This window comes from Zosterops lateralis, assembly GCF_965231275.1.
Source record: "Zosterops lateralis genome assembly, chromosome: 5".
In the NCBI taxonomy this organism is placed as follows: Eukaryota; Metazoa; Chordata; class Aves; order Passeriformes; family Zosteropidae; genus Zosterops; species Zosterops lateralis.
In genome coordinates, this window is record NC_139766.1 from 13,445,145 (window position 1) to 13,471,869 (window position 26,725).

At 37.8% G+C, this 26,725-nt stretch overlaps 2 protein-coding genes across 4 annotated transcripts; both read left to right on the top strand.

Annotated features, from left to right (window-relative positions):
- The first annotated feature begins 43 nt into the window (after nucleotides 1-43).
- LYAR (Ly1 antibody reactive) lies at nucleotides 44-9,608 on the top strand. Of its 3 annotated transcripts, none has more exons than XM_083861415.1 (9): nucleotides 44-65; nucleotides 772-939; nucleotides 1,244-1,358; nucleotides 3,279-3,386; nucleotides 4,766-4,849; nucleotides 6,731-7,076; nucleotides 7,341-7,445; nucleotides 8,302-8,387; nucleotides 8,736-9,608. In XM_083861415.1, exons 2-9 carry the CDS (start codon nucleotides 818-820, stop codon nucleotides 8,868-8,870), a joined length of 1,101 nt encoding a protein of 366 aa, XP_083717541.1. In that variant the 5' UTR covers nucleotides 44-65; nucleotides 772-817; the 3' UTR covers nucleotides 8,871-9,608. The 3 variants fall into 3 exon arrangements, with proteins under 3 accessions (XP_083717541.1, XP_083717539.1, XP_083717540.1); XM_083861413.1 differs by lacking the exon at nucleotides 44-65 and adding an exon at nucleotides 96-141; XM_083861414.1 differs by lacking the exon at nucleotides 44-65 and adding an exon at nucleotides 344-395.
- An 8,706-nt stretch (nucleotides 9,609-18,314) lies between these two features.
- Nucleotides 18,315-26,032, top strand: TMEM128 (transmembrane protein 128; the record flags this gene model as incomplete). The annotated part of the gene is made up of 5 exons (XM_083862200.1): nucleotides 18,315-18,438; nucleotides 19,537-19,678; nucleotides 21,599-21,760; nucleotides 22,824-22,932; nucleotides 24,297-26,032. The coding sequence occupies 4 exons, from the start codon at nucleotides 18,315-18,317 to the stop codon at nucleotides 22,921-22,923; spliced, it is 528 nt and encodes a 175-aa protein (XP_083718326.1). The 3' UTR covers nucleotides 22,924-22,932; nucleotides 24,297-26,032.
- Between the last annotated feature and the right edge of the window lie 693 nt (nucleotides 26,033-26,725).

Here is a 26,725-nt window from a genome sequence, read left to right on the forward strand (position 1 = left end):
CTTCCCTTCCCGTTCCCTTCCCCTTCCGCTGGCGGGCCGCGCGGGGCGGGGGCGGCGCAGGCGCGGTGCGGGCCGGGCCGGGGCGGACGGGGCGGCACGTGCCGCGCGGGGCGGCGGCGGCGGGAGGCGGCGGCCGAGGAGGTGCGGGGGAGCGGGAGCGGCCGGGGCGAGGCGGCGGGGCCCGGCCCAGCCCGGCAGGACACGGCATGGCAGGGCGGCAGCCGCGCCAGACTTCCCCCGCCGTATGGCCCGGCCACCCCTCAGTGCTGCCGCTCGGCGGGGCCCGGCCGGGGCGGGTCTACAGCTGCGGGGAGCGGGAGGGCGCCGTGAGGGCCCGCAGGGGAAAGGAGGGGGACGGGGAACGCCGCCTGCGCGGTGTGTCGGTGCTGACGGCGGTACGGGGGTCTCCGGCTCCGGGGCTGGGGTGGCAGGTGCAGGGGTTACCCCGTTCGGTGATGGGTGTGGGGGTTACCGTTCCGGGTTGGGGTGGCGGTGCGGGGGTTGGCGGTTCCCCAGCTGGGCTGGCGGGTACGGGGGTTACTGGTTCTCCAGTCTGGGTGATGGGTACAGGCGGTACTGGCTCCCTGCTGGAGTGGCGGACACAGGGATTGCTGGTTCCCGGGGCACTGCTCTCCCCTGCGCATCAGGTGAAACGAGCCCTTGCCCGTGCAGCCCCTGCCGCTCACCCTGTGTCAGTGGGTGCGCTGGTGCCTTGCTGCGGCCTCCGGATGTTTATTTCAAGCTGTAAAATAGATTTTCTTGTATTCCTAGAGTTGCACTTCTGTGGGAAGGAGGAGGTTCCTGACCACTCGCCGACATGGTAGTTTTCACATGCAATGCGTGTGGAGAAGCTGTGAAGAAAGCTCAGGTTGAAAAGCATGTGAACATCTGCAGAAACTGTCAGTGCCTGTCCTGCATGGATTGTGGCAAGGATTTCTGGTATGTAAAGGATGGGAAATAGCCTTGCTCACTCTGCAGACTCACTTGCTCACTCTTGTCACAAATACAAGAGATGCAAGTCAGAAACTTTCACTGAAAGCTGTAGCATGACAAATGTCCGTGGTCTTACCAGCATGTACTTTAAGCACATCACATTTTAATAATTTAAGTGTTGTCAGTAATAAGATTTAAATGATCCGTTCATTTAAATAATCTATTACTTAAGCTCGTTGGTTAGCTAAGTGTTGCATAATTGGAAGACTAAAGCATTTCAGTGACCTGTGGTTAAAAATCTCTTATTCAGGGGTGATGACTATAAGGAACACATAAAGTGTGTAAGTGAAGACCAGAAATATGGTGGGAAAGGCTTTGAAGCCAAAACTAACAAAGGAGATGCTAAACAGCAGGAATGGATTCAGGTACGGTTTGTACTGTATACACCTACAGTAACTATTGTCTGTAATTGTTAGAGACAGAAAAGAGCCTCTACTGGCTCAACCCAGAGGTCTATTTTTGCCAATATCCCCAGCTATCTTCTGGCATTTCCTTGGTAGACCTGTGTTTATCCTGGTAAGAAATGTGTCTTTTGTTTTGAATCTATCTCTTACTGGTTTGATTTAGTTTAATGTTCCCAACTGCATACAGAGATGCTGGTAGTTGTCCTTTTCATGCCATTTATGCTTTGTAGACCTCTATCTAAAGGCATCCCTCCCCATGTCATATTCTTTGTTCAAGGCTCAAAAATTGTACCCTGCTCCATTGTTCTTCATATATAAAATCATATCTTTGGTCTTCTAAAATCTTCCCACTCTCCTGTATGCTTGTGAAATGCTGTTCAAGATATGAGTGAACCACAGATTTACCACGTGTCGTAATTATGTTTTCTGTGTCTTTTATTCCTTTCTAACTGTTTCTTGTCAGTTAATGTACTTTTGGGTGGGGTTTTTTTTGTTTGTTTGTTTGTTTTTTCACTGCTGCTGATCATTGTGCTGGCATTTTCATGGAATTGGCTATTTTAACCCTGAGATCTTGTATCTAAGCTCCAAAGCTCAAAGCCTGCCATTTTAGATGTGAAATTTGGATTGCTTTTCCTTTTCCTCTTGCTTTACATGAATTTGTGTTGAATGTATTTCACCTTTTTATTACCTAGTCACTCGTTTTCTTAAGATCTTTCTGGAATCCTCATAGTCCTTATCCTGAATAGTGTCATATCATTGGGAAAATTTTCTGTCCTCTTGTCAGATATTTTCTAAATGTGTTGAACAGAAGCATGGGTAGAAATATATCCAGCATGGATAGAAGTATCTCCTACCCTTTCTGTCTTACACAAGAACCTACCCTCTTATGGCTGTCCTTCAAAGGTTCTTGGAAGGACCTCAAACACATCTTTAAAACCCCATTAGTCATAAGTTAGGTCACATGTATGCATGGAATTGTTGATTTCTATTGTGTGGAACACATCCTAACAAGGTGCTAAGCTACACGTGTACATGAAGCATATGATGAATACTCTTGAGGTCAGAGATGAGTGCTCTTGTTGAGATTGAACACTGTTTGAGGACATTTATAAAGGCAGCGTGATGTGAGTGCTGTTGCTTATGAGCATTGCTAGCCTGCCTCAATGGTAATTCCTATGTAGAAGGATGAGGGATTATTACCAGACACCTTTTTCTGATAGTCTTAACATATTCACAAAGCCTTTCAGTAATCAGATTTTCAGAAGTACACATGGGCTCTACAGTGTGTGGCTGCACACTCTAAATCCTGGGAAGCCCAGAGCCTTTTTCCCCCCATAAGCAGCAGTGCTGTTCAAGGGACTGCCATGAGGCCCTGGTCTAATCTCTCTTTTGTGCTGACACCCATAGCACAGGAATATCCAGAGCTGTCATATAGGGATAAATGTTGGTTGAATCTGGCTCTTCTGTCAGAAGAAATGCATGTCAGCTGTGGCGTCAAAAGTAAGCCTGATTTTTCAACATTAATGCTAAAACCAAAAAGTTGCCTTTCTTAATGCAGGTCTTTTTCATGCTGCAAGAATCCCTTCTGTGCTACAGTTTGTAACCTATTCATCAGAAAGCACTGGTGAGCAGTCCTGCTTGCCTCTGCTTACTACATGGGTATAAATGTTTATGTAGAAAACTTTGACACATCTAACGAGCTATGATAGAACCAAAGGTCAGTGTTTTTCTCATGTTTTTTGAACACTTCCTATGAGCAGACTATACCAGCTATGAGTGCTGGCTGATTTCAGCCCAGTGTGTTTCAGACTTGCACACCTGACATGTGCTTTTTGATCCTTATGCTGCTTTGCTAATTCAATTCTGTTTTTCTTCATTCAGAAAATTCATGAAGTAATGAAAAAGCCCAACATAAGCCCTAAAGTGCGGAGCATCCTGGAGCAAATGCGTACCTTTGATAACATTCCAAGAAAAAAAGTAAAGTTTCAGGTATGTTTTAATAAAGATTTGCAGTAATCTCTGCAGTGAGCATAAGAATAGACTTTTTTAGGCAACTCCACTCTCTTAAGAAAGGTAGAACAAATTGCTCGTTTGGGCATTTGTATAGATTGTGTAATAACTGAATTTCAAATAAGCAGTGATTGTAAAACACATTTATTTGCTTAAAAGGACTCTGGGTCTACCAGTTGAATTAGGTATTAAGCCAGAAACTTACCTTGTAAGTTTAATCTCCATATGTAGGTTTGTTCTGTTTAATCTCCATATGTAGGTTTCAACACCTTTTTTTTACTATTTGCTATTTCTGTTGAATGTCCAAATTCTTAGACGTACTTTTAAAGATTTCTTATTTCTTTGGCTTTGATTTTTCCTGAAGGCAAGATCCTGTTCTGAGAGTTTTCCTGTTACTCAGTATTCTGACAGAATCTACAGCTTTGCATGCTTCACTAAAGTAAATTACAGATGTGGAGAATTTACTGTGTGTGAAGAATTTCATTAAAAGTAAAGAACTACTCACAAACTGGCCTTCCCCTTACCCCCCCAGCTCTGTTCTGTGCCTCAGACTGTGAGGCCGAGAGAAGATCAGGCTTGCTTCCAAAGCACTCAAATAGAACTTAATAGAGTTGTGGTGAAATTGCTCCTACTAAGCTGAAGGTTAGAATATTTCCCTACAGAATTAGTGCTCTGAGCAGGAAAAATGGTATTTTCCAGAAGTCTCTCTTTTTGATAAGATACATTGAAGTGGAAGATCAAAAGTTTTTCCAGTTAATTGTTCCAATTTACTAATGTACCTTTCCAGGGGTTTTCATTGCAATGTAAAAATCTTTACATTACATTTAATATTGAATTCCACATTTCTAAAAGTTGATCTCTTGCAGGTAGTGTGAACAGCATAATTTACTGCTATATTTTCATTTTCATCGGGAACACCTGCAATAACCCAAACAACTTTCAAATGTTTGCATTGAGATATCAATTAAATCATACTCTTCTGTAATAAAGTAAGATATCCATTTAGAAGTGTGACCAAATGTCCAGTACAGAAATAAATAAGATCAGGCCATTAATGTTTTAACTCATGGAGCAGTCAAAAGATTTGGTAGAACCTTAACAGCCATTTGGATCAAAAGCTTGAGGATTATCTTTTGTATGTATTTACCACTTACTATCCTAACATTACCTAGAAATTGTGTGAAACAATTTAGCAAGGACACTTGAGAGATTGATAGGAGTAACCTCTAAGCAGATCTTAGTCAAAAGCAGTGATTAGATTCTTAAATGAAAAATAAAAGACAAGAACTAATTATATGGTAAGGAAGAAAAAAAATCGAAAGTGCATGTTTTCAGTTATTGTTTTTTTCTATGCACAGAATTGGATCAAGAACAGTTTGAGAATCAATGACAGCAATTTGCAAGATCAGGTGTGGGATGTTTTCTCAGAAGCAACCAAAAATGTAAGTTTAACTGAAGGTACAACATTATAAAATGAGACTGCACTCCAAAACGTTTGAAGAAAAACCTGACAGACTCCCTTTGTAGATGTTAGTGGAAACATTGTCTCACGTAGTTCCAATAGATTATGTTACGATGTAATAGTTCTTGACTAAATTGTTTATTTGTAGAACACAAAACTGTTGCTGAAGTAGTTGTTCATACTGGGTAGGTTGTGATTGAAAACTTGGACATGGTGACATGATTGTGCCATGATAATCAGAAGGCTAATTTGTACTACTAGTTCATGAAAAAAGGAAAAAGCACTGCCTTTATCTTTGTTCCAATCTTTTAGCATATACTAAGATAGAATAAAATATCTTTTAGAGTTTATTGGTCTCAAATTTATGTGTATTGGGGTGAGAAATTAACAAGCACATAGTTTACCTATTTCATTAGTAGGGAGAGAGATCCTCCAGTTTGTGGCACAGGTTCCTCCCATTTCTTTGTTCAAATTGTGGACTCACTCTGACCTTTTGTAAGCACCTAATTCTTTGGTATTCATTACTGGCTTTGCATGTTTTGGTAGGGTGTTGTTTTGTTTGTTTGTTTGCATCTATTGCTGCTACTCGAAAGCTGTTGGAGAAGCTCATTTCTCAGCTGATGTAAAGATGCTCTCCCCACTTTCCCCCACATTCTTTTGAGGAAGAGTGTAGGCATAGCTTTGACATGAATCCCCTGTTGATGATGCTTTGTGTTTCTGATTTGATGATTCCAGTTAAGTTTATTTGCAGTTTTTCTGAGGAATCCAAATATAAGAACCAGGAAAGAGGAAACACTTTTACTAAAGGATAGGAACATAACACAAGTTCTGTACGCTGAAGTACACATTTTTGCTGGAGCATTAGTACTGAGTTGATACAACTTCACTACAGTCATAAGCAATTCTCCCTTGACTTAAACTAATTTTTAAGAAAGTCTTCAATCTGAAAACCTTTTATTTAATCGAAAATTTAGAGAATTATGCTACCCATATAGAGCATAGCATTAAAGGAAAATATATAACACAGCATTTCAATTCACCTTTAAGAATTCTTGAAAAGTTCTTAAGATATCATTTACAATACATACCTTGAAGTGTATATAGTCAATGGAAATTCTTAAGTAGGATTCAAATTTAATTAAAATAACTCTTTAAAAAAATGTTGGTGTTAAATTGCTTGTATAAAGATCTGTTCTCTTTTTAAATAGCTACACCAACATTTCAATAATTGTATTCCACCTGTTATTATTAAAATTAAAGTTTCAATTGAACGTAAAATTTTTTAATTGATATTTTAATTATTCTACAAGAAAATCATTGTAAGCCCAGGAACATTAAAAGAAAACCAAATATGTTGAGAAAAGTACAATTAAAACAACTGGGAGTGCCTTTCTTAGCATCATGCCATAACCGTTTCTTGTCCCAGGTACATCCAAGACAGGGAAGTGGATGGCAGAAGAGATTATTACTCAAAGGCTGTGTATTTGGGAATAAGTTCTGCATCTTGCTGTAATGTGCTGTAGCTCTGTTTGTGTAAATTAAAGAGTTGTCACTTCCTTAATTACATTTAACAAATAATTTGAAACACAATAGACATTTAATTCAACTAGGAATTTACATATGTTGTAAATAGAATTTCTTGTATGATAACATTTCTGCGGTGTTAATTAGCATTTAGTCTTTTAAGTTAAAAGAAGAATCAGACACATTATTTCACTAGTGATGCTTCTCAGGTAACTGGTGACATCACATGTGAGCAATTTAATTGATTTCAGTGTTCTGAACCAATGATCTAGTAGAGGAAAGTTGCAATGTCAAAAAATGCATGTAAAAACTGTAATAATCTCTCTTTCAACAAAAGATTTCAAATGAAAAAGAACAAGACAAACCACAAGACAAACAGCAGAAGGAAGAGCAGCAGTCTGCAGAAACTGGGAAAAATACAAAAGCAGAAGAAAATGGAATTACGGATGCAAAAACTGAGAGAAAAAAGAGTAAGAGGGAACGAAAAGAAGAGAGACAAAAGAACAAAAAGAAGGAGAAAAAAGATTTGAAATTAGACAACCAGACAGAAGTGAAAAAGGGTAAAAAGTCCAAAAAAGGAAAAGAGAGCGTGGAGGATGAATTTGAAATAAATGGAAATGGCAATCACAATGAAACAGAAGAGAAAACAAATGTAAAGAAACGCAAACATAAACACGTAGAAGGTATCCATCATACAACTTATATTCATTTGTTTTGAAGATGCTTTTTCCCAGTTCCAAAGCTCAATAAACTACCTAAGTAGAATTTTAAAGTAGTGCATTAGATATACAGACTGGATTATTTTTAACAATGATTGCACATTTCTTTTCTAAAATCTGAACAACTTTGCAAATATAAACTCATGTTACAAGAACAAAAACTTAAGTCATGTCAGAACTTCTAGTTTTAAATCTTTCTTGTGTATTTTTATCCAATTCCATCTCTAGAGGAACCTCCTGCCAAAACAAAGAGAATGAAAACTGAAAGCATTTCAGAAGATATGGAAACAGAAAACATCAATGACGATGAAGAAAATGTGGGAGCAGATAAAGGTATTTTTAAAGGATTTAGATCGTTATGAAACTACTCTGCAAAAGACCTAATGCATGATAGAAATAGAGCTTCTGTAGCAAGCCATGAAATAATTTGTGCCTCAGTATACATAAATATGTGTATATTCAGTATACACATGTTCCAGAGCAAGTAGCCTGTGCTACTCTTGACACCTGATAGCAAATTAATTCTCTTATTTGTTTGTTTGTGCTGTGCTGGCAGTCTTTGATTATGCTTGTTTCCAGTGGACACTGAGGTTTTACCACAGGTGGTCTCTTCCCTGTTGCCATGCATATCAGACAACACAACAACTCTTAGACCTCTTGGTATCTCTAATATCCCCATTTTTGCTCAGTGAATCATAAATTGCACTTCAGATACGTCAGACCTTAGTTTATGCTTAGATAAACCTACTTCTGTCTATCACCTGACACACTCTGACTGTGTTTGAACATACAGATCATTTCTTTGGAAACCATCAATGACCTCTGAAGGTGGTATGGTCAAATTTGACTGTCTGTGCTTTAAGTGTGAAAAGACAGGATCTTAACTATTCCTGCATTATTTAAGAGCTTCTGCTTAAAAGCTGAAGTGCAGAAGTTAAGTAAAAACAATTCTGACCCCTGTTGTTCAAGTGCTGTGTTGATTCTTTGTCTCTATTCCACTATATATTCAGGAACAGCTGATGACTTTATGCTTAAGATACCCCTCCTGTTGTAGGGTCAGTAAGGTAACAACTATTGTGGTAGCCAAACTGATTCCAAAATCAGGAGATTGATGGCTGGTTACTAATTGGGAAGAAGACCCAGAATGCCTCCTTTTACTAACAGTGTTGTACACCTAATTATTTTCTAGGTAAATTCAACTGGAAGGGAACCATCAAAGCAGTTCTGAAACAGGCTCCAGACAATGAAATTTCAATTAAAAAACTAAGAAAAAAGGTACTGTACAACTTTTTTTTTTTTTTCTTTTTTTTTTTTTTTTCTTTTTTTTTTAATCTCCTTTGGTCTTGTGAATTTATTTGTGTAATGCTGAAGCTCAGAAAATTCTGGCTTTCATAAACAAAAAAAAATTGACATTTTTTAATGGAATATCAATTAACAGAATGTCAGCTGAAGGACAGGTTCTTTATTGCTTACTGAATTACACAAGAAGCTCAGTGCTAGTTCAGCAAAGGAATAATAGTACAATAGCTTCCATGCCACTTTTAATGCAGTTATGTAAATGTATTAATCCTTACAACAGAATCATCTTCATGGACTAAAAACCATTTCTCTGTCTTTGTCCAGGTGATAGCTCAATATTATGCAGTAGCTGGTGAACGTCACAAAACAGAAGAGGAGATCCTAGTCATATTCAATAAGAAAGTGAATAACAATCCCAAATTTAGAGTTCTAAAGGACAAAGTGAAACTTGTGAAATAAACAGTTTGCATACTTTTCATAGCTGTTGCTTTTTAATCTTGCAGATGGAGTCAAACTCTTCTGTCAGCTGTACATATACTATGCATTGGTATCAATTTAAATTGTGTATGTGAAAGCAGAATTTAACTTTTAATACTGGATTCCTCCCCTTTTTCTAGATTTATCACAGAACACTTTCAGATATTTTATTTTTTGATTTTACAGAAATTGTATATTTTTTGGTACAAGTTTTAAGAGGCTTTGAAATAGTTGCTGGCCTACTCTATTAAAATTCTTCCAGTAATGAATATAATTTATAGGAATGAATGTTTTTCAGGACCTGTTGTGTGGCTTTTTGCAGGAACTATTTTCAGAGCAAATAGGATTTTCATATTCAAAAACCCACTGTGGAATAAATGTTTTGTTATGCTAAAATTCAAAATGGTATGACTGATACCCACTTCACACACTGTGAATAGTGTATGCAACCTTTAATAAACTGTTGATTCCGTGTTGTAAAATGCACAAATAAGGTGTCAGATTTGTGTATGCAACACTGCACATTCAGTGAAAATCTAAAGACAAGAGTTACCTGTATATGCATTGCTACTGAAAGTCTTGATTAGTATTGCAACTGACTTCAATAGAAGTGGTTACATGGACTAAAAATTGTTGAGCTACATTATATTTAAGATTGTATTTTAAAGTAATCTATCTTGTCATTTTATAATTGCATAATAAATCCAGAAATTATTTGAAGAGGCTGTTGTATTGCTGTCATCAAAACAATTTGGCTAGGTCAGAAATGTTATGGGTATGTACAAGACAGAGCTGCCTGGGGAAAGTTTCTTGGAAGTTTTATCCGTTTTTACCTAAATGCAAAATTACATCCATGTAGGAAATTTCCTATGACATAGTCTGTTTAAAACAGCATTATAAAGCAGTCAGTCATATGGTGTTTTTAAAAATTGCTTAGTGATTTCAAGCAGATACACTTCTATAAAGCTTCTTGGTAAAATTGTCTGAATTTATAGAAATATAGAATATATTAAAAGTATAAATGCTAAAAAATTACCTGTGATACACTGAGTTCAGTTTTCCTGAGTCCATATTTATCTTACTGTAAAGGTTGCAAGAAAGCACCTGATGAATTCAAGATCTCTTCAGTGTTAGTTGTTTATTGAAACTATGCAACGGTTCTTTTTATTCAGTCTAACAGATAACTAGAATCTTGACTCCTGTCATTGCAAGGTGCTGGTGTCTGATGCTCAGAGTTTATTGCAGTGATCACTGAATGAAGCAAAGCAGTAGGCTAAGTGTTCAAACAGTATGGATCAGTTGAAAGCTAGAAATAAGGAATATCAAATCAACACTATGCAGATGAGCTATCAGAGTAGGATGTGACCCTGTAATTTTCTTTCTTCATTTAACTGTTACGATTCTTAAAGGTTCAAATGGTGTATTCCCCTGTGCATTTCCATGGTTGGGTTAGTGGTGCATGTGTGGAGTAGTAAACATACTGTAAATTATTCTTCCCCTCTCTGTTGAAGCATAAAGCAGCACCAGCTGATGTTCAGTTTTCCCCCTCATGATTTGGCAGACATGAATCTAATGCATGCCTCTATTTGACAGTCCTTAGTGGGAGTCTGTTGCAAGTAAGCCCTGTTATAATTACACTAGTATAACCTCAGTGTATGTTGCTGCAGTAGTATTACTTTTTCCTGCTCTTTTGACAGAAGGGGAGGGGGAGCAATGTGCTTTGTAGGCATATTTTTCTTTCTGGATGTTCCTGGGAATACTGTAGTATGGTGGATGTGTCTAAAAGAAGGCTTCAAGTGCTATTCCAGTCCATGCATAGTTGCATTATTGACATGCAGCTCTCCACCGAACAAAACCCTGACTTCCATGTTTTTTCATTAGACAATTAATAAAGTACTCAGAGGACTGAAATTGACTTTTCCCCTTACAACAGATCTGGACTTTAATTTACTCCTTGCAGCTAATGATGTCTTGACCAGATTGAAGTTACTACAAATTTGATGGTAATTGTTTCAGAAGGAGGCGTAATCCCTCACAGATCATTGAGAATCCTTCAAGAAGACAGAAAAACAGCAGGACCTCTCTAATTTCTATTTAACAATTAAGCAATTTATTTACCAATAATGTTTTAATCCATAATATGTTTTAGTGATTTTCTAAACAGCGTAACATAGCTCCATAATTATACCTTATTGTTAAATTTTTCCTTTCTAAAGTAGTATATTGAAAATCGAGTGTCTTTGTGGCAGGATGGGGAAGAAATTAGAAAATTGTTTAAAGTAGTGTCTTTCATTATAAGTGTAGCATAAGCACTTAAGCAGGCACTTTAATCACTGGAAGAAAAAAAGCTTCAAAGGACAGCTACTTATTTGTTGTGCTCAAGCCTCCACTGTCCTGGTGCATTAGAGTAGTTTGTTCTTTCTCCAGTGAAAACTGATCCTCCCACCTGGTGCTATAATCCAGTTGCATCAGGACAATGTAGTCAGAGCCTGACATGAGTAGTGGCTCATAGCTGATGACCACAGGATACAGAGACAGGATACATGATTTCATTCGGAAACTTTTAAGGCTGTAACATTCACCCTTATTAAGGAAATAAGAGAGCAAATATTAAAGTTGTTTTGTGAGATAAGTGAAAAAAGGCATATTGTTCTGTACATTGAGCTGTGTTCACAGGTTACAAGATATCTCAGTCAATATATTCAACATTTACCCCTTTCTTCTCCCGGATTAGCCTTTAAGAAAAAAACAGGAATAAGTCCTCTAAGTTTCTTTTCTGCTCTGTCAGCCAAGAAAAGCTGCATATTATGTTTCCCATTAGTACTTTGACAGGAAGGGTTACTTTATATTGAATTCTAAATTCCACTTGTACTAGAGGAAGTTTTACTAGTAACTTTCCCTTGCACTTTTAAGATACAGTTCCATTTGCTCCTTGTAATCTAGTGCTTTTCTTTGCAATTCTCAAAAAGGATGTAATTCCTTTTGCACCTGACTCCTCATGCTTTTATGCTCTCAGACAGTATAAATGCTGAAAAACCTTGAAGCTTTTTGCTTATTGGACTTGCTTCTTCAAAACTGCAGCTCTCAGATCTGTCCTTTCCAAACACTTTTGAAAAAAATCTTTCCTTTTATTGTAGAAGATTTAGAATTGTCCAGTCTTTTGTGTATTTTGTCCTTCTCATTAGAATCTTTTAGTTGAAACTGTTCTTACTACACAATTTCATGCCTGAGCTACAGTAGAAGTAACATACTAACTTCCAACAGAAGTAGTTTTATAGTTCCTGAAATTACTTGAAAGTAACAGAAAACCAGAAATGGTGTCTGTATGCCTACTCCTTTTCTCAAACTTCTATGTGGAATGCATTAGTACAAAATAAGTATAAAAAGCCTAATTAAGGCCCTGTTACAGTCAAGCTCAACTCACATATATTTGGTTTACTAGAAAAAAGGTACTTTTAAACGTAATGGGATCTTCCTCTCAGGGATCATGAAATCCACTTGAAAGTATTCAGATCACTACATCTCACTTTGGTGACAAAGAAAAAGAACCTGAATAAAAAAGAACCAGAATTCTGTCTGCATTGCAGGTGGCTCAAACCATACTGTGTTTACTCCTTCATTTTGTTCCTTGCAGTAGCCACACAATGAACTTCCACCATAGAGCCATTAATATATAAACACAAAGTGCACTTTTATACTTAGATTTTTTGCCCTTCTGCTGGCCTTTTGATGAGAAGGAATTCCAGGAGGAATACACACCTATTGACACTGTATAGTATCCGTACATGACAAAGGTTCATGTTCTCTGTGGCTGAGACAGGACCAGGATTTTCTCCTAGACTTCTTTCTTACCATTTCTTATATCATGAAAATATGTTTCCTCCTGCTTCTTGCTCCTACAATTCTGGGTCAGGTATTATACCTTTGAAAGTTTCAGCTTTTTTGGTGAACTTTCAGAACTGAAGTGGTTCCAGAGGTTAGCATTGGTTAAGTTTTCCATGAGAAGAAAAGATTTTAGCTCAGCTGATGTTTTTGTGTTACATTCTTATGTTGTGTTATGTTCTTATGTTATGATTGCTCATAAACAAGACCTGTTTATGTTATGCAGATTAGCCAAAACAGTAATGGGAATTATACTCTCATTCTCCAGCCAAAAATTCAAAATTGCTGAATTCAATCTTCATAAAGGAAACATCTTTCTCTTCCTGTCTGTCTTGGACAGTTTACCATTCACTCAGTGTTCCTTCTAACTCTGTTGTCCAATGAATTACAATACCTGTGCAAAATATATGAAAAATTGACCCTACAGAATATGTAAGTGGTAATGGACTGTGAAGGACAATGGTAAAGAAAACCTTTGCCATGAATGACGCATGTAAGAGCTTTGTGTTGTGTTTATTTTTTTCAAGACTCCACAGAAACAGCATGAGCTGAATCCCACATAATGAGATGTTGCTATGCTGAACTGTACTTTCCAATCTTGTTAACAGTGAGATCCACATGACCAAGAAGCTTTGTCCCTGCTTTAGTACATCTGTCAAATCACAGGCAGTGGTGACACTAGACATCTCCAAAACAGTTAGTTAATATTCCGTAGTTAATATTCTGTCACAGCCTAAAATAATGCTAACCCCTACCAATAGAGAAATAAAGTGTCACACTGAAAGAGACCAATAATCCTGTACAGTAAATGTTGAATGATTGACTTGAATGCCCAGTCCCACAATTGGTAGACTTTCCTATGTGAATTAGATCTGATGTTCATTATTCAAAAACCACACTTTAGGATGTTCCTAAATTCCCTAAGTATGACATTCTTTTCATATTGTTACAGATGCATGGTAGCACAGACTTTTTCAAAGTAAAGAAATCGGTTTCAGTAAGTCCCAAGTGTTCTCTTTCCCACTATCCCACATCTGGCCATTTGTTTTTGCCTCTCCACCACCCCTTGCATTTTTGCAGGCTTTTAAAACCAGATCAAATCCTCAAACTGAGAGGTATTATATACCACTACTGGAGATTGAGTAGTCAAGAACAATTATAGCTGGCGTATTGCTGCCAAGTGCTTTGTATCATTAAACTGTAGTCTTGGGAAAACATTTCGAGAGCCATTGTACTCCCTCAAGAAAGTAAGCATAGTTAAGTGAAACTAAATTCAACAAATGGTTTAAAAGACAGAGAGGAAGAAAATTTACTTAGCCACTTCTAGGAGAATAGTTTATCCAGATTTATTTTGGATAAATAGGATGATTTTTGGATATCTGGATAAATTTGGATAAATATTTTGGTTTTGCACATTTAAAGATGGAATGAACAGATCAGTCTTCTTATATTTGTATTGCTGATTATATGAAGGCAAGTATCAAACACTATCTAACACCTTTAAGGGTTAAGATGGTCTTCTATCAAATAAATACTTCAGATCAGCTAAATTTTTTTTGTAATTTGCTGATGACTTTCAAGGTGAGGAATAACATACCTAGATAAATTAGATGTCTATATGTGGTGCATTTTTTTCTGCTCTACTAGATGCGCTCTTCACCTTTTAAACTGCCTTTATCTTTTCTGCTTTCTTTTTCTTCATGAAGAAGTTCAAATGCTTGCATGCTTAAATATAGAGCCTTTTTGGTATCAAACACACTATTCTATGTATTGTTTCCTTCCTAAAGGGTCAATCCAAGGCTGCACTGCAATTTAATACTCGCATGAGAATTCAGCTTGAGCTCAGGAGTTTGTATATGGACCACATTCAGAGTCAATTGAGTTTTACCGGCAGTTGTTTTTCAGATCTGCATTAAGTTATTCACACCAAGTGCTTTTAAGTCCTTTTCCATTGTACTGAATTTGAAATAGTTAAAAGAATGCAAGATGAAAGCAAGGGAACTGTTTGTACTGTTTGGAGGCTTTTTTTGTTACCTAGATGAGTGAGACAATGTATTTACTTTTTCACCCAGTGTAGGAGAGGATGCACAATATTTTAGTCTAAGGATAAGGTTCAGAAAGGACTGAGAATCTCTACCCATACAATCTTTTACTCCTGGTAGTGGAAGATAAGCAGCAGATTACTACTGACTTTATTATTACTTAGTTCATGAACAGAAAGCACAGACTATATAGCACAATATTTCCTCAAAATGAAAAAATACGTCTATACTGTATCCAACCTACTTCAGCTAAAAATTAACATAGGATGGAGCCTACCCTATTTAGATATGGAATGAAGAAAATTCCAACCAGGTCTTTTGTGAACAGATAACATATATCAAGAGATAATTTAGTTATTGATTTCTGTGATAGGGAAAAAGTTACGAATATTGGCTAGAATACTAGAAAACTAATTTGACTTCCTAAAAGTGAGAATTTAATTGGGAATTCCAATTCTAAATTTTATATCTGGCCAGTCAAGAGACACAAAAAGCTACCACATTTGTGTGCCATAAAGAATTGTAAATCAACATATAACCAACTAATCCCTAAGAAACAAATATTCAGTGAGCAACAAGAAAATTCAAAATATCCAAACAGATTGCAAAATTCAGCTTATAACCAAAAAATCTGAATATTTAAAGATGTTTAACTAACATACAATGCATCATTTTCTATTTAAAATAAAAGAATGTGAAGGTGTTGAATTCAGTTCTCAAGATAAAATCACATCATGTGAGAAACCAGGAAAACAATTCATAAAAAAATTGCTGCGAACTCTGCCTGTATACATTTCTTTCCCTGAATCTTCAAATTCATAAATTTATTTCACAGACTTTTAACTAATCACATCAAGCATCACATTTTAAAATACTTCCTTACATTTGTGCAGGGATTCTTAAACAGTAACTTGGAAGAATTAATTATCCATAACAGGCCCGTTGATTAGATGCTTTGTTAATTATGTTGTTCATTCTGTGACAGTCTCGGTTCAGCTCCTGATCACTATCTATTCTTTGGCAGATTAATAATTTCTGAATCAGAGAAGCTCTGTGAAAAGATCACAGAAAACCTCTCAGCTCTACAAACACAGAACATGAGCGGTCTCAGTTAAGGTCAATAGTGAGTCCAGGAAGGAAGCTCTTATTTCAGCTCTTTGCACAATACCTACTCTGTAGGTAAACACAAGTGTTCAGTTTAACAACACTGACAGATCTTAACCTTTCCAAGCATATGTATTTATTTAATTGCAAAGTTTAAACCAAAGATATATCCTATGAACAGCTTTTGCAAAGAAATTGCATGAAGATTTCCTTTGTTTCTTATTTCAATCACTAAGATGAAAGTGGAGGCTGAGGTAGTCATTTCATTCAAAGGAAATAAAACAAAGAAACCTCTATTTCATTGATAAGAAAGCAGAGCTCTGATCTCCCATGAACTGCTAGCTTCAAAATATTCAAGTGAACTACATAAAGAATAATCCCTGTAGTCATTAAGGATGCAATGTGGTTGGCCCTTAAGTGATACATGTTCCAAGTCTGGGAAAACAATTTCTACTTACTATGACACCTCTCACGTTGGAAATTCAGATGTAAACAAAGGCCTGTTTTTCTGCAAAGAAAGAATTTTTTTATATATATATTTTTGTATCTTTTAGGCTGAATTTACTCAAATTCAATGTGCAGTAATGAAGAATAACCAGAACCCTCTTTTCCTTTGTCCCTAGAATCTCACTCATTAATAAAACAGACAATAGCATATTTAGGAAAATATAGTTATCCTGCAGGTTTGGAACTGCTTAAATAGGGCAAGTCACTGAAAGTTTAGCTTTTACTCTTATTAATTTCTACCAGTTAGTTTCTTCCCCTAGGATGGCCTAAAATTTTTTAGGGTTTACTGATAAAATGCATAATTATTTAACTACAGTCTATATTCCATTCTTTTTTATTTTCTGGTTTTCTCAACAAAAAACTACAGAAGAAGTATCTGCAAGGCATTTCTATTGATAAATGACACACAATATGCAAAGAATGAATGTGGTAAGTGAAAATTTCACACATTTCTCATAATCATTGTTTTAATGTAAAATATTTTGCCTTCTGAGAGGAAAAGTACAATTAGGTTATTAAACACTTGGATTTTTGAGCTTTAATCTATATACAGCTAGAAGGACTCTAAAATTGATTTTGGTAAGTAAAACACACATACTGAAATTAGGTTTTTGTTTCATCAATCTCCCTTATAAAAATCTGATCTTTTGTTGAATATTTCTACATTTAATCCCACTGTAAAAAAAAAAAAAAAAAGCTGCCTCTATTGGACAGGTACTTCCACATTGAAGTCAGTAGGATTTTTGCCTTACTGGGAATGTTACACCACCCAATTTTCGCTGAGAAAGTGCAGGCTTTGTAACAATCACATGGATCATCTAATTATCTGAATGAATCTTTACTATTAGAAACAATTTTCAATTTTAAAAGCCATATTAATGGCTCAGTCACTGAATACACCCCAGAAGATACCATACACATATTCACAGTACTCTTAATATTCATAGTATTCTTATAAGGACCAGACCCTAAGGTTAATCTGCTAGCAAAATTGACTAGTTTTGCTTTTGTCCCCATGAATAACCAAGAGAGCCCCGGTAATGTAATTGGTTTCAAGGTTTTGTTTGCAGAAACATGCTGATGTTATTTTGTATCTAGTCACGCAGAAATCAACCACAGAACTGAAACAATCTATTTTACCATTTTATTAGTTTATCTAACTTCTACCTAGTTTGTCTTGCAAATATGTTTATTATTTGTAGTTACGAGCTGCAGTCTCGGGTGCTGCAGGATTCCCGTGGCTCTGGAGACCTCCCAGAGCTTTGCATTTCACAGAATCACGGAATATTCTGTGGCTTGGGAGGGACCCAGGACGATGGAGTCCAACCCTTGAATGAACGGCCCAGCGGGGATCGAACCCACGACCTTGGTGTCATTAGCACCCTGCTCCAATCCCTTTTAACCTGCACCACTGGTCTGTGTCTCAAAGATTGACATGTCCCTAACATCTGCCCTCGAGAACATCTGGCTGGCAGAGGAGGGAAACATTTCTACGCACAGAGTTGTTGTGGGGTTTTTTTGTTTGTTTTGTTGGGGTTTTTTAAATATTTTTTTTTTCCTGAATAATTTCGGCACCACAGCCTTCACTGCGGCCCTCGGCTGTACACGGCACTGCTCCCGCTCTGCAGGGGGATCGGTGTGGTTTCCGGAGCTGTTTCTGTACCCCGTGTACGGCCCGCCGGGGCCGGGCGCCGCCGCTGCCCCTCACACCCAGGGCGGTGGCGGCCGCTGCCCCTCACACCCAGGGCGGTGGCGGCCGCTGCCCCTCACACCCAGGGCGGTGGCGGCCGCTGCCCCTCACACCCAGGGCGGTGGCGGCCGCTGCCCCTCACACCCAGGGCGGTGGCGGCCGCGCTCCCGCCCCGCCGCGTCACTGCCGGAGCGGCCCAACATGGAGCCCGGCGGCGGCGGCGGCGGGGACGCGCTCCCGAGGCTGCGGCGCCCGGGACGGCGCGGGCCGGAGCCCCGGGAGCCGCAGCAGCCGCAGCCGCCTACCCGGGGCGGCGGGACGGCCGGTGGGTGGTGCCGGGGCGCGGGGAGCGGTGCCGGGCCCCGCCGGGCGGGCGCTGGGGCGGCAGCGGGGCCGCCTCGGGTCGAGGGCGCGGAGCGCGGCCCCGCCCGCCCTCGGGTGTCGGCTCCCGGCTGAGAGCTGAGTGTGGGAGACGCCGGGGGCTTGGAGCCGCGGGCTGCCCGATGCGCATGAAGTGCTCGAGTGGTCCAGGCCCAAGCTCCAGTAGGATGAGGAGGAATCTAGGAAATGATAAATAAAGCTGCCTGTGAGCTCGGGCAGAGCTGTGGGTGCGCTCGGCTGGCGGCGCCTGTGGAGCAATCGGCACGTGTGGCAGTGCTGAGGGAGCACAGGCCACCGGGAACTGCTGGTGATAAACTTCAGAGTGTGAGACATCAGAACCACCTCTGATACCTGGTTTTTTAATAGTGTCAGTACAAAGACTGTGTTACGTGGTTACTGTCGTGCACAAAAAAAGGCTTTCTCCTCTGCTGGCTCTGATGTCTCCTCTCTCTGAAACAGTACATGGTAATGAGGGGAGAAAGAGGAGGTAGTTTCCTGCACAGTGGTAGTTGTGGTTTACCTGCTGAAAGTGTGCAGTGTAAGTCAAGCTAGCTCCTGAAACTGCAGCTGAAAATTTGTGAAATATCTGCAGTTGAGAACAAGAAAATTATTTATGCCTGAAATATTTTTGCAAAAACTAAAATTTATAAAGAAGAGTGCAAATAAATTAGTAATTGGAAATAACAACCTGAAATTCTATATGCTAGATTATTAAAAATGCCTTAATAACACCAGGGGGGTTTAATTAGTTAAACATTCCTTACAAAATCTAGTCAGCTGTTTCCTAAAAAGATACACAGATACAGTATTGTGCTAATTGTTACTGCTTTATCCTTTTATCAAAGGGTACCTTGCTTAGTCTGTTCCATTTTGGTAAATGTTCAGAGATTTTAGAATACATGTAGTACAATGTGTATTATGATGAGTAGAATAATCTCCCAAGACAAATGAATTAAAAGATAAAACATCATGCTTTATGTAACTATAATCATAGTCCCTTTAATGACTGGCTTTAGTGCTATAATTATGTTCTTATTTACAGAAGAGTCTACAGCTGTCGAGAAGACGATGAGGCCTCTTAACAGACTGAACATTCATTCTGCATTCTGGATTTTGGCATCAATAGCTGTGACATACTACTTTGATTTTTTAAAAAACATTAAAGAAACTATGCAAGCAGATAGGTAAGGTATCTTTTCTTACAAAAAGGTGTGGTTTAGTCTTACAATCATGCTCAGTTTGTTACATCCGATGACTGTATTTTAAATCATGGATGAACAAGATCTGCAATAGGAATAGAGAAACCTGGGACTGTTCAGCCGGGAGAAGAGAAGGCTCAGAGGCATCATGTCAGTACATGTAAACACCTGAAGGGAAGGGAGGGTGAAAAGAAGACAGAGCCAGGCTCTTTCCAGTGGTGTCCAGGACAGGACCAGAGGCAGTGGGCACAAACTGAAATGGAGGAGCTTCCCTCTGAAGATCAGGAAACACTTTTTTACTGTGAGGGTGACTGGGCACAGAATATGTTGCCCAGTTAGGTTGTGGAGTCTCCATCCTTGGAGATACTCAAAAACTATCTCGACATGATTCTGGGTAACTGGCAGTAGCTGAGCTTCCTTTAGCAGGGAGGTTGGACCAGATGACTACCTAAGCTGGTATTAGTGAACTAATTTTAAAGTAAATACAATGTTTAAAATTTGCTACAATTGTTTTTTTCTCTGTAAACTCTACTAAGCCATCTTTGTTCGTGCAAAGTTTGCTCTGATACCAGACATTTTATACTGTGCCTTCAAGTTATTACTTAAGTCCAGGAAATAGCTACCTGTTTTGTCAGAAGTATTTAGGTTTTGATTTTATTTTTACAATAAACCCTCTGAAAATTTATCCTGAAAGGTCAAACAGAAGTTCATTTCTCTAGAAGATCTCTAAATTATTTCGAGTAGGTCAGCAAAAGATTAGTGAAACAATTTCTGTGAAGTAATTTTTATTTCTAGTCTGTTTCTTTTCTGTTCAATTCTTTTCAATGGGATTGATGTGTTTTAAATAGCTTCAGCTGGAAGTGCTTTGAAAACACATTGCTGTTGTCATTGTTATATCAGTAGGTGGAAGCTGCACAGGGCTCTGTGCTGTGAGGTTCTCTGGTGTTGCTCTCCCAGGCTGGTTACACCCTTCATGCACCTGACTGTGAAAGCAAAACCAGTGACTCCAAGGTGTAATCAAAATTTGGGGTCAGGACCCTTTCTAACTGCACTGCTTGTCCAGATAGGCCCTGGCAACTGTTCTCTTAGTGCAGCATTCTCAGTTGGTCGTAACGAGATTTCAAGGTAGCATGTTATGTTTGCTGTACCATTCCAGAGCATATGTTAACCTGAGTAGGAAGATCCTTGATTACCCTTTGTAACTTAGTCATCAAGTTATGGTAAGAATTACTTTTTCAAATTTTTTACTTTTTAGTACATGTTCAGATAAGATTTTATTAAAGTTTATTATCTTCCTCCTAAGTTTTCTTATCTGAACTAGTCTTGAAGTGTATCCTCAAAGAGGCTCAAAAGTGTGTCTCCCTAAACAATCACATAACTTGTGTTTTTATGATTCTGAGTTTAAAATTCTGGATTTCTCTGTGGTTTTCTTCAGCAGTTTTAAAGAAAAATCTTCTTGTATGTTAAATTTGAGAGTTCACAAACTGAAACCATATTAAAGCTTTCTGCAGTGTTTCTGTTGCACAAAGATCACCAGTCTAATTTATAGTGAAAAGCACAGTTGCAGTGGAGCCTATTTTATTTTATTAGTGAGAAAGTGGTTTAGGTGTGGTAGTATAGTAGATTCCTGACAAGATCTGTCACATTGAATTTCCAAAATATTTGAGGGGACAATATATGAAAAGAACATTTCGTTGCAAAATTAAACTCAATTGTTTATATTAGCTTTTAGGGGCAAAAAGTGTTATGTAGAATTAATTTAAGGTAAAACCTACAGGAACTCTAGGCCACAATCTGTGTATGTAACAGATATTGCCTGTTCTGTTTGTACACTGGAGAGAAAGTTACTGTGCTAATTGCAATGTGACTGTGCTAAGCAGGTTTAATGTGCTTTTCTTCCCGCAGCTGGTGGCTTTCCTGTGGCGCTTGGTTATTGGCTGCATGTTTATCTATTGCCTTTTACTGCATACTCTATCTCGAGTGGTACTGTGGAATTCAGGACTATGATGAGCAGTACCCTGCCCTGATTCCTGTCACAACAGCTACCTTTATAGCAGCAGCAATTTGGTGAGTTCAAACACTGCCTGCAAACTTCTGCTAAACCTGTGCAGGTCTGTGTGTTAATGGGCTCTTCTTATAAGAAGTATGATTTCTGTAATTCTGCTACGTGTATTGGTGACAGTGCTAGTTCCATGTAGCATAATTTCCTGCACTTTCAACTTTCATCCGCAAAGCAAGAGTTGCAACAGTTGAAACTGTATATTGTGTAGTTGGAGATGTACTGGATCTTTTCTGTCTTGAAAATTTAGGGGAAAACTGAAGTTGTTATCTTTGTTAGTGTAAATGTCTCACCTCTGCCAACTACTTGTGTAGTTTACAAATTAAGACAAAAGGTACAATCTCTCTATCTGAGAAAAAATTCAGCTTAATCAGTTTCTGTCAGAGTTCTTCATTATCCAACAATCTATAAGTAGCAAACATACACAAAATGTTAGACTCCTGACTATTGCCATGTGAGCTTTTATGGTTTATGCTTTGTCTGAGAATGGTACTTTTAGTAAGAGTTGCTTTACTTATGAGTCAGAACTGAGGAAATGTGAATGAAGAAAACTACATACATTGTGCCAATATATTTATTTGCTTTCTGCATGAAAATTGATTTCCTCTTGTTTAGCTCTTGTATGAGAGTATCAGTCAGTATTTGTTACAATGGTGAAAAAAAAAAAAGATTGAAGAAAATAAAGGATTCGTATGGTTTATAATTAGTCAAATCTGTAATTCTTGTAAGTCACTTGTAAAATAGGTTGGTAAAATAGTTTGGTTTTCCCCCGTCTCTTCAGTTAACTGAAATCTCTCTGGATGAAAGTTCAGATTAAGGCTTCTCTCAGCTACCATGTATCTCCATGGAGAAATCAAAGATAAGGTCATTTTTAGGGGCTTCAGATACAGATTCTCTGAAAGTAAAAGGTATCTTTACCTCTGATGTGTTTTGTTTTCAGAAACAAAGATGTGTATTTCCAGGTTAAGTAATTATATCTTGTTTCCTCTTTTGACATGTTTCCTTTGTATGCCTGGTGTTTCTGTAATATGACAATTGAACTTACCAAATACTTTCTACTTTTATTCCCAGTTTCAATGTTGCCTTGTGGCCTGTCTGGTCATTTTTTACACCTGTGTTGCTCTTCATTCAGTTCATGGGTGTTGTGATGCTTGTGTCACTCCTTGGATAAGCCCTTCAGGTAAATAATTGAATTTTTTTAAGCACAGAAAAGTATTTATCTTGTTATAGGAACTGCTTTGTTAGACAGTTAAGCATTGGGAGGCCATTTAGGGATTCTTTCTCTATGTTCTGTGTACATTCTTAGAATTGTGGCATTTTGTGGCTTATAGAGTAACCAGAGGACATGCAATTATCCAAAGGAGAAGAGTGTTCTCTAAAATTCCATTCTAGATGTTGAAAAGAAACATTAATGAGAATGGGTGGTCTGGGGACATATAGGCCAAAAGCCTGCAGCTTTTACCTATATGAGAGAACTTCTTAGTAAAGCTGCTTGACCCGATAGTAAAGGGAGAAGATATCAACATCCATGTGCAAAGGCCTTCTCTTTTTTCTAAATTAAAAATCTTTGTCATATCTTTGTCCTCAAGTGTGCTGGTTTCATTTTCTGCGATGCACAGCCCAGATCAACCTGCTGTGTGGAAAACTGTCAGATAGGCGAAGTTCTTTGTTCCTCCTAAAAAGAACTTTTCAAAGGCCAACTCATCTGTTTTGTTGACTTGAAAAATGCATTCTCAATAACTGCCGCATCTTTTGTTAGGATATACTTACCAAATGAATCCAGTGAAATGTAAAAAGCTGAGGAAGACATCAAATACAGCTCAGTCAATAGGGTAAAGGATGTACCCTGTATCCCATTTGTCTCATATCATCCAAGGAAGCTACTCCTCCAGCAGGTCTTGTTTGTTGTACTTCTCAAGGGAATGAGGAGGAAGCCTGTTTGGCTTTGCTTGCCATCACAAATCCTTTCTGGTGAGGAGATCGCTCAGCATTTTTAGGAGGACAGCAAAAAGAGGACTGTGCTGGATTGCTGGATTTAGAGTGTAGCCTTTTGTACTGACAAAATTGTAGGCAAAAAAAATGTTTAATAGCTGGGATGGTGAAACTCAGATTTGATTTCTTTTTTTAATAGCATTAAATTAACTGTTGCATTAAATAACTGTTGCATTTTCCCTCTATTTTTGAGTTATCAAGAAACCTGATTTTTAAGGAGATAATTAACTTCTCTTCTGACAAAACTCAGACTTCTGAAAAATAGAACACTCAATTCAGAAGTTCTTTACTGTGGAAACTTGAGTCACACTTGCTGATACAAACATATCCGTGTTTGTTGGTTCTCTCATTAGCTGTGTTCTGTCTGAGCACTTGAAGTATGTTGGAAAATTCTGTATTAGGTCAAATAATGATTTGCCTGATAATTAGAGAAAAGTTACTACTTGGTGTTCCAAAATCATTAATTCATTTAGTACATGATACAGCTTGTGCAGTATATAGAACCTTCAAAGATTTTTGTTAAATTGGGTTTGTTTTTTTCTGTTCTTTCAGCTTCGTGTGAAGGACTCAAGTAACTGTAATCCTGCGAAGTGTATGTCACTTTTGTTACATTCCAGTACTTCTGTTGTTTCTAATACTGCCTGTTTGCTCTAACTAATACAGTAATTCTTAATCTACTTGATTTATAAATCAATGGACATAACCATAGGAAAAAGCAACTGATTAGTGAATAATTGGAAGATAAATCGGTTTTACACCTCTTAGTTACATGAGGCCTTTCATTTTGTAAAGCTTCTTTTTATGTTTGAATATTAAGCACATGGGTAGTAAGTAATAACACCATAGGTTAGTTAATGTTGAAAGGGACCTTTAAATATTATCTCTGGGGGCCTCAGAGGTCACCTACTCGAACTGCCTGCTCAAATCATGTTGTTTGATTTGGAAGTAAGTGATACTTAAATCAAGTGTTGTGGGATTTTAATACTATATTCTTTCCATTTGAATTGACAGGTAAAATACTGTTATCTGGAACCTGTGTTTGTACTTGTAAACTTACAGGAGACATTTCTTGATCTGTTAAATTTCTAATGGTATGTGTTACCATGTAGGAAGTACTTTTTTTATCTAGTGTCTTGAATTCAGATCTGCTAGTGTTTAAAAAAAAAAGTATGGATAGGGGTAAGGGAAAGCTGGTTGACATTTGGCAGTGCCATCAATTAAATAAATAAATTCTGCTTGTGCTCATACCATTTGTCCACAGCCAAAGGTGGATGATCAAGCTGTGAATAACCATCAATATAATGAACAAGAAATTAACACTACACAAGAAATTTGAAGCACACATTAAATTCTTTTGATGTATGCACTGTTTTTCAGTATTCAGGTTGTTTTTATTCTGTAAATTAACTTTCCATTCTTAGCAGTGCCTGTTAATGAAGTTGCCATTTTCCTTCCTCAGCAATGAAGTGGCTGATACTAAATTAAAAGCTACTAGTTGTATTCAGTTGAGAAAGTAAAATAACATGTTATTTTTATTAGGTATCTGTTCATGTTGACTGAGATACTTAACTGTCTGAAGACCTGAGCACCATCTAGTTGCTAGACCTCTGTATGTACATCCTTGTCTAAATACTTGTCCCCCCATGCCTTTTGGAAAATAGGAGAATGTAGAAACTGAGTATTGAAACCTGTTAAAATTTACTCCTTGTGAGTGTTGCTTAAAGTCTGGACTGTCAAAGGATACTGTGTTCTTTATTCCAACTTCCAAATTCACACCATTGCTGAACACACAGAATGTTTAGTAATGAAAGAGATACACATTGTCTTTGGCTGTTACTGTTCCATTAATGAAAAAAGTTGTGACCTAATAGTATGTAATACAAAGGATCAGACAAACCAAAATAAAGGGCATTCAGGACTACTTGAAGTAGCTTGTAGGGTAAGTTAACAGTCTGATTTCTTTAAATGTAATGTTTAAGTTTGCCAAAACCAGTCATGCTTCATATCTTTAAAGTGTAAGTTGCTTATCTTCAGGTCTTCATCTTTTAAAAGGTTTTAACAATTTTATGTCTGCATACACAGGTACATTTGAGTAACTTTCTTTATAATAATATTTAAAATGCAGTATTGCTCAGGGATGGTTATTATAGCTGTATTTTTATTTGTCAGCTATATAAATGCTCTAGGTGTTTTAAGTTGCCTTGTGATCTGAATTAAAATTACTATTTGCTACATGATTTTTCAAGTTCATTCTTCCGAACATCTTAATAAACTTTGTACAAAAGTGATCAATAGTTTTTCAGTATTTGTTTAACTGTCTAATTACACTTTCTTGGAGACTTCCACCCCATCTCATTGCTTTTTCTGTAAAATAGATGTTCGTGTAGATTTTAAATAGTGTACTTGACTCGGAGTATCTTTGTCTTTCAAGCCCCCTCAGCTGGGTTCATTGAAGGTTTAATAACAGTGTTCACCTCTGGAGAGCTGTTTGCCTTCTGACTACTTTGATGTCTTTCTGAGAATCCTGGGTGGACACACTCATTGTACAAAGTCCAGCAAAGTCTTTCAGTTCTGAGTATCCAACACAATACTCATTCACTTGCATACTCAAAAGGAAGTAGTGGCAAATTTGGTAAGAATGTAAGACAATGCTTGTTTTAGTTGTTGTAATTTGACACAATACTGCTGCCATTTCTGTGAACTCCTTGCTTTTGTTATTTTCTTTACCTCCAAATAAAGAATTTAGGGCAAGACAGTAGAAAGAAGTAGCATAATAATTCCCTGAAAAAAATATGAGGCAGTTGAAATCCCCACCTCTACTAAAGCTTGAATATGCTCTTGCTACAGACCACCACAGGTATTTTCTGTATCCATTTACATTATTTTATTTCCAGATAAGAATGTGTACCAGCACCAAAGAGCTTTCCTTCACAGGTGACAAAGGGATGCTCTTGGATAATTTGAAGTAAAATAGTCCATGT